General features: G+C 31.7%; 1 protein-coding gene across 5 annotated transcripts in view; it reads left to right on the forward strand.

Moving 5' to 3' along the window:
• The window catches only part of SHOC2 (SHOC2 leucine rich repeat scaffold protein), an 81,943-nt gene extending 73,769 nt beyond the window's left edge, over positions 1-8,174 (forward strand). For all 5 annotated transcript variants that reach the window (XM_015235949.3, XM_072971868.1, XM_006200206.4 and 2 more), the window contains 4 exons: positions 1,981-2,103; positions 3,918-4,055; positions 4,375-4,492; positions 6,087-8,174. In XM_015235949.3, coding sequence (XP_015091435.1) covers positions 1,981-2,103; positions 3,918-4,055; positions 4,375-4,492; positions 6,087-6,295 — 588 coding nt within the window. In that variant the 3' untranslated portion in view covers positions 6,296-8,174. The remainder of the gene's footprint in view (positions 1-1,980; positions 2,104-3,917; positions 4,056-4,374; positions 4,493-6,086) is intronic.

The following is an 8,174-nucleotide window of genomic DNA, read 5'->3' on the forward strand; positions in this document are numbered from 1 at the left end:
GTTTTGACTTGTATTTCCCTGATGATTAGTGATGTTAAGCACATTTTCATGTACCTGTTGACCATCTGTAAGTCTTCTTTGGAAAAATGTCTATGCAGATCCTTTACTCATTTTTAATTGGATTGTTTGGGGCTTTTTAGCTGTTGTATGAGTTCTTACATATTTTGGATGTTAATCCCTTATCAGATATATGATTTGCAAATATTTTCTCCTGATGGGTGATCTTTGGTTTTTTTTTGCTTATTTGTATTCTCTACAGAGAATGAGTGTCACATTTGTAATAAGGAAAAACAATTTTATTGCAAAAGGAGGAAAGAAATGAAAAATGATTTGTGCAGGGGTTTAATTTGTAGCAAATAAACTTTAGCCCAGAGGTAGTAAGTAAATTGGCCATATAGCTAATTCATGGCTGAGGTAGGAATCCAGGAAACCTAAATTTCCTGCTTCCAGGTATAGTGTTCTTTATATTATATCGTACTACATCCTTTTGTCTTTGATGAACCATTTCAACATAATTGCGATCCTTTAAACTACAGTCTAAATGTACAGTTTTTAAATTCTATCTATACTTGTTCATAAGTATATGTATTCTTTATAGTAGTTGTTTGGAAGTATATAATAAGTAAACTAGTGAAAATTAAAGATAATCTTAAACAAGTATAAAATGTATTATTAACTAGTCTGTATATATGATAGCAGTGGTAATGGCATTTGTTTTGAATGTTCAGTTTATAATACGAGGCTTAGACAGCAGTCTAGGTGTTCATTTGGTTCAACATTTTTATGGATATGATGTTATTGTAATATGTTAGCTTGGAAAGGCTTGCTGCTTTCAATGAAATAATAAAACTTTGCATAGAGCTTTCGACTAAATTTTTCTTCAAAATTGTGACAAATGTTTAACAAAAATTTTTCTTGAAAGAAGTCAAAATAATGCTTAACATTTTCTTCTTATATAAACACCCATAGTAAATTTTTTAATGAAAATGCTTTATTATACTATTAACAATCAGTAGTTTGGGCAGAGGTAGATAATAAGTTTAAATGTTAAAATACATAGGTAATAAGTTTAAATATTATAATAAAAGAAAAACTTGGCTTTCAAATGGATGTTTTCTCCTTGGGATTTCGTATGGATGATTTTGTGTAAAATGAGACTGGGTAATTCATGTACATTGCAGAAAAAAATTTAAATACAGATGAACAGAAAGGACATAAAATAAAAAATTCCCACCACTGAGAGGTAATATCACTGTTAACATATTGGCGTATATCATTGATACCCAAATGGGATGGGGTGCTGATGGTCGCCTCTCAATACCGATACCCCCAACACACAACAGTGAGGTAAGAGTTGTTTTATTAGTGGATGTAAAGAAGCAGGAAAAAAAACTAGTGAATCACTGGTATATATTTCACAGTTTTTTCTGTGTTTAGCTATATCTAATTTTTAAACAAGCATAAGATCATATTGTTTCATCGTTTGTTATTATTCAATGGTAAATAGGTTTTTTTTTTATCATCTTACGGATTTTTAAAGTAAAATCATGGATACTTTGAGTTACTGAGCTTGTCTGGTTTCTTTGTGGGCTATGATTTGATGTTTCTTCTTCCTTTGTGCTCATGAGCATCCACGTTTTATTCAGTGATTTCTATACATTATTGTGAAATGGGGAAAACATCATATTTATCACCGGGATCTTTGAAATCTCAAGTGTTGGTCTGTATAGTGTATTTTTCCATATCCGTACAGATAATCACATAGGGACAGACTTCAAGTTTAACCTTAAAATAAAAACCTAAAAATACTGCATGAAAAACTTTGGAGGCTTAGAGGTTTTTTTTTTTTTCTTTCTATAATTAGACATCAAAAGGAAGTGAATTTGTCTGCTTAATTAAGAATTCTCTTTCTGTAGGGAGGTATATGTGGAGCTTTGTTTTTGTGGTTCTATCTTGAATGCTTCTTTCTGTCTTTGCCAGGACAATCAGCTGACATCACTTCCCTTGGATTTTGGAACTTGGACCAGTATGGTAGAATTGAATTTAGCTACTAATCAGCTCACAAAGATCCCTGAGGATGTGTCTGGTCTGGTTTCTCTTGAAGTGAGTACAAAAGCGCATCTAGAACTCCTTAGTTATCTCACTCATGAAATTTCCAATTAAAATAAACAATTTTTAAGTGGGTAAAGATCACAATTAGAAACGTTAGTGCTCTCTTGGGGGAGGGTGAAGCTCATTGGTAAAGTACATGCTTAGCATGCACAAGGTCCTGGGTTCAATCCCCAGTACCTCCATTAAAATAGATAAATTAATTTAAAAAAAGAAAAAGAAAAATGTTGGTGCTCTCTTAAACATGCAACCCTATTAGGATGACGTGTTAACTTAATCTGGGCTCAATGCTTTTGAATTATCTTTGCCCACTAAAAGTTGGTAGGTTTGAATGCTATAAAGTATCTGAAAGAAAGAGTTTTTTTAAACTTAGCACCTTTTAGAACATTGTTTTTTTTTTCCTTAACTCTGTTTAAGAATGCTGTACCGTTGTCTACCAAAATAATTATGAGCTCTTCAGATTGGCATTCAGAACCCTTTGTTTAATTCTAACCTACTTTTCCATCCTGATTACCCACCTCCTTTGTTTACTAGTTAAATTGATTATTTTTTGTTGGAAATGTGGGCATATTTCTAGCTCTGTACATTTAGTCTTATTGTTCTCAATATCTAGAACTCTCTTCTCATCCCCTTAAGTTTTTCTTTTAAATTATTTTTCATAATTAAAGATCCATCTTTTTGTCACCTCCTCAGTCAGAAATGATTTCTCCTGCCTCTGAGTCCCTAGAATGTTCATTCTTTTGAAGAAAAAGCTTACTAATAGTAAACAAGTATTTTTTTAATGTCCTCTGTATCCATGTTTTAAAAAAAATCTAACTTCTTTAATCTTTTATTATTGTATTTGGTGAGGTAAAATAGTATGGTGTAATAATGTTAAAAGCAGGATCTTTGAAACCAAACAGAAATCAAACAATTCCACTTTTATTTCTCTTTGTGGATTGAACATGCACAGGCTTCAGTTTCCTCACTGTGAAATGGGAATAATAGTATTTTCCTCATAAAATTGTAGTTTGCAATAATAATACAATAATGATTATTTTGCATTTAGTTTAGTGCCCTGCAAATAATAGTAAACTCAGTAAGTGATAGCTGCTAGTATTATTTTCTTGGTCTTACTGTGTATGTTTTATTTCATTATATAGTGGTACAACTTTGAGGGAAATATGTGGTCATAAAAAATCAGCCAGAACCTGATTTAGATCTTTTCATTCAGCGCTCCTTTCACTATCCCCATTAGCCAGTATTGTTTCCCTACCTAAACCTCTTCCATTGTAACTTTTCTGAGACTAAGGACTACTGTCTTTGACCTTTGTTTATTTTCCTTCTTCAAGATATTGCAGGATGCCTTGCAATGTAATAAATACACCACAAATAACAACTGTAATGGATTGATATTGGGCAGTTTAGAAGTCAGTTGTTATCTCCCTTAAATGGTGATTTGTAAGGAGTTTTGAACAAATAATTGGTTTCCTATTAGATATTTGTAACTATTTAGTATCAAAATACCATTACTATATGAACCTTAGTGTAAGTAGTTAATAACTTTATATTTTTGTAATTTAGTTAAAATTAAATTTTTCCTTTTGCTTTCATTAGTTTTGACTTAAATCAAATGTTTTGTTTCTAGTAACTGGTGATTTTTTTTTAAAGAATAATACGTTTAATGTTTTATGTTACATAATTAAACATTACCCTTAATATTCACTGTTTAGAAAATTAGTGTCACTCAGTAAATTTTAAGTCACACAATGGTATTGTATAATTCTATTTCATGAGCTGCCAAACGTTTATCAGTAATTTCTCTTTAGGTTCTAATATTATCAAACAATCTTCTAAAGAAGCTTCCCCATGGTCTTGGAAACCTTAGGAAGTTAAGAGAATTGGATCTAGAGGAGAACAAATTGGAATCCTTGCCAAATGAAATTGCTTATCTTAAAGATTTACAGGTAAAATACTATCTTGATGATTTTATAGATAGATGATTAAAGTTTGGGAATGCATTCCAAATTGCACATTTCCTCCTGTTCTTGGAGCAGGTAGATTTTCCTATTATAGCATTAGGGCTGAATTTTATGTTCATGTAATCTATCTGCTTTTGTCTTCCTAACAAATGGTATTTTTTGAAAGAAAACTATTTAATAATTCTTATCCAATCTGATTTCCCTGTTAATTTATCTTTTTGGTTTAGTAGTTGTATTCTTTTTAAACTTACATCAGTTGTAGGAAATATGTATGTAACCGTCTTTTATTTTGTTAATCTTTTAGAAATTAGTCTTGACAAACAACCAGTTGACCACTCTTCCCAGAGGCATTGGTCACCTTACCAATCTCACACATCTAGGCCTTGGAGAGAACCTACTTACTCATCTTCCTGAGGAAATTGGTATGAACCCTTTGGACACTTGACTCTGTACTAATAAATTGCTTTTGTGTTCAAGTAGTATTTCAGATAAATACAACGAATCTACTGTTTTTGTCAACTTAATCAGGTTACACCAAGCTCAGAATTTTTTTTTTTATAGAGCACCAGTAGTGATTGGTTGGTTGGTTGGTTGGTTTTGATTAGGTTTCTTTATGGGGTGTTAGGGTTAATATAGTATTTGAGAATGTTTTAGCATACTTATATTTCAATAGTTTTAACCTGAATTTTGAAGAGTTATTTTATATTTCTTCCAAATTTAAAAATTACACAGGCTTGAATTAAATTAGTCTTATGCCAAAAGAACATTTCATTATGCGGTTTTAAGATTGATATTAATATTTGATTAAAATTAATAGTTGAGTACTTTAGAATTTTTTTAAGTGTTTTCATATCTGTTATTTCATATTATCAACATGAACACCTTGAATTTTTGGCAGTGCTTTACAAAGAGAGTTAATCAATTAAGGTCACATAGTAGTTCTTAAATTAGTAATCCCATGTACTATGTTCTCTCATCTATACCATGCTGTCCCAGAGGCACTATAGATTAGTGGTCAAGAGTAGTTTTGGGGCAGGTCAGGGTATAGCTCAGTGGTAGAACACATGCTTAGCATGCACAAGATCCTGGGTTCAATCCTAAATACCTCCACTGGGTAAAAAAATAAAAAAGAATGGTTTTGGAGTAAAATAGGTAATTCAAAATCTAGCTCTTCTGCCTACTGGCTTTGGCTCTGTGGCTTTGGATAAGGTACAGAAACTCCCTAAACGTCAAGTTTCCTACCTGTAAAATAAGGATAATAGTAACCCCTCATAGCAAGATTGCACTGAATAATAAACAAAATCTTAAATGTAAACAAATCCATTACTTGGTAGCTGTTCTTACTAGTTTTCTATATACCACTATCAAATATTACAAATTTTGACATTTAAAAACTGGAAACATACAAGGCAACTTTACACTTTTATTTCTAGTATATTTATTCAGCTGGCCTCATGCAATTGCTTGAGACATTTGCCTAGAAAGTATGAGTATCCTAAGACAGTCTAAGAAAAAATTTTTAAATTACATAAATTGATTTTGGCTTACTGCCAAGTATGTGATAATTCAGTGAAAGATTTATACAAAGTAACAAAAACCTCTCATGAGAAATTAATAAGGGGATCATCACATTTTCTCCAACAAGAAAGTGATTCTAGGGACTGACTATATAATAAACTTACCCATGGAATTTTGAAAAAATACACATGGATGCCAAGGTGTTCCAAACAGAATCTCTTGAGATAAGTATATATTTTTTTAAAAATTCCAAGCTTGAAAACTAGCCATAAAGGAAGAGATTCTGGTGGACATCAGGATTCTTTAAATCTTCCCAGTTTATTTGAGTATGAAGCGAAGTTTGAGATCCACAGCTGTAGAGAGTTTTAAAACTAAGAGAAGAGAGTAAGAGGAAATGTGTATTTAGTATACATAATGTCCAGGATAGCATCATGCCCAGTTGAACTTTTTAAATAGTAATTAATTTTTTTAAAAATAATTCTTTTTGTTTTAAAACAGGTACACTGGAGAATCTAGAAGAACTGTATTTGAATGACAACCCCAACCTGCATAGCCTTCCCTTTGAGCTGGCTCTTTGCAGCAAGCTTTCAATCATGAGTATTGAGAACTGTCCACTCAGTCACCTTCCGCCTCAGATTGTTGCTGGGGGTCCTTCTTTCATCATTCAGTTCCTAAAGATGCAGGGTCCATATCGTGCCATGGTCTGATACAAATCTGCTGGTCCCACACACTGTTCAAAAATAGACTGCCATTAATGTTTCATATCTATATCTGTATCTATTTATGTAGATATTGATATATTTGGCAGATTTATAAAGACTGCATTATGTGTTTCTGCTAATAGAGGAATCATAGCCATTTAGATTTTTAAAATTCTGTACAAAAGGCTTATATAAGTTTTCTTTGCTGAACTTGATGGATGTTTTTCTGTTGTGTAATAGGATACGCCAGTTTGCTTAAAACATTTGCCAACAAATTATGAAGTTATTAAATTTAAGGGCCAGAGGTAGTATAGTTAGATATACTTTCTCTTAGCGAAAATAATGGGCAAACAATTTTGTTGCAACTTTTCATACATATTTTCCCCTTACCAATTGTCAGATCTTTATAGTATTGTAGGCCCCAAAGGTAGAATTTTTCTTTAACTTATTTTGAAATTTGAGATTTGAATTTTATATATTGTTTACAGTCAGAGTAAATCACTGGATTTTTTTTTTTTGGTTTTGATTTGCTCTGTTTTAATCAGTCAAATTTAGAATTTATATCCTAAAGAATTTGCATCAGCTGATTAAAGTATTGAAAGATATTTGCTTGTTGAAATAACTGGCAAAGTGAAAAGATACAGTCAAAAATTCTAGAATTCCTTTAATTGTGTTTCTCTGATCAATTGTGAAGCAACATATCTGAAGTGAGTCTTTGGGTTGGGGGAAGGTATTGAGACCTTTTTTAGTATAAATATCTTTTCTTAAGTTTAGGGGAACAGAAACTGGTAGTGCAAAGGAATTTTCTTTCCTGAAAGTTGCAGATCCACAAAAACTAACAATAATTTGGCAAAAAAAAAAGAAAAAGATACACATAAACACACATTCTATATATGTATATACAATGCTATATAGATATGTATTTATTATATCATAAACTACGATAGGTAACTTTAAGGATTTCTCCCTAGCCTTGTACAATGAAATGAATGTTTTTCTTTGAACACTGCAATATATGTATGTTTCAAGGTTATTTAACAGTGTACTATGGTTTTATATCTTGACTTGCCTTGTACATCTTTCAGTTCTGGAATATCTGCGTCTAAGCACAATATCTTCACACTGTGCTATATTGCTGCTGAACTAAATGCACTTTTCCCCCACATGTGGGGCACTGGCTTCAAACAATTCAGTTCAGTACCATTGATTTCAATCTCATCTTTCCTTTTTTGGTAGTTGTTAATACAGTTATGGAAAAGAGGCACATTGCATAGAAGCCATTGATAGTTCAGTGGAAGTTCTGTAAGATGTGCATGTGCTATTTGATATATTTTATTTTGCTTTACTGCTTTTAAGGCTAGCAGTATTGTAAATGTGTGCCCCTTATATAGAACTCTTACTTTCGATAGTGTCAGTCTAAGTTGATTTAATTATTGAAGAAACTCACAGAGCAAGTGCATTCTAGATATCATCCGAAAAAACACTTCCCATGTAATTAATAACTATTATGTATAATTATGTATTGCTGCTTGTTTTTTTTTTCCATTTAGATGGGCATTGTATTTTAAATAAAACCATTTTTAAAGTAAGACTATAATATTGAGAGAGAAGTTCGGAGTGTTGTTTTGCTTTTCCTGGCACTCAAAATCAGGAGTAAGTTTGAAGTTGAACCGATATTTGTAATTGGCAATTTTTTAAGGAGCAACTAAGAAGTGGAAGGCAGGTAAAGATATAAAACCGTAGAATGCTTAAATGTGCTGTAAAACTATTGTAGATGTCACTGGATTTTACAAAGTAATATCCTTTCTTCTTTTTTTCCATCTACTGTGGCTTTTCAGTTAAAGTTTTGTTTATAAAAGGAATTTGTTTATTACAGCTCTACCTA

Source organism: Vicugna pacos, chromosome 11 (genome assembly GCF_048564905.1).
Source record: "Vicugna pacos chromosome 11, VicPac4, whole genome shotgun sequence".
NCBI classification, from domain to species: domain Eukaryota; kingdom Metazoa; phylum Chordata; class Mammalia; order Artiodactyla; family Camelidae; genus Vicugna; species Vicugna pacos.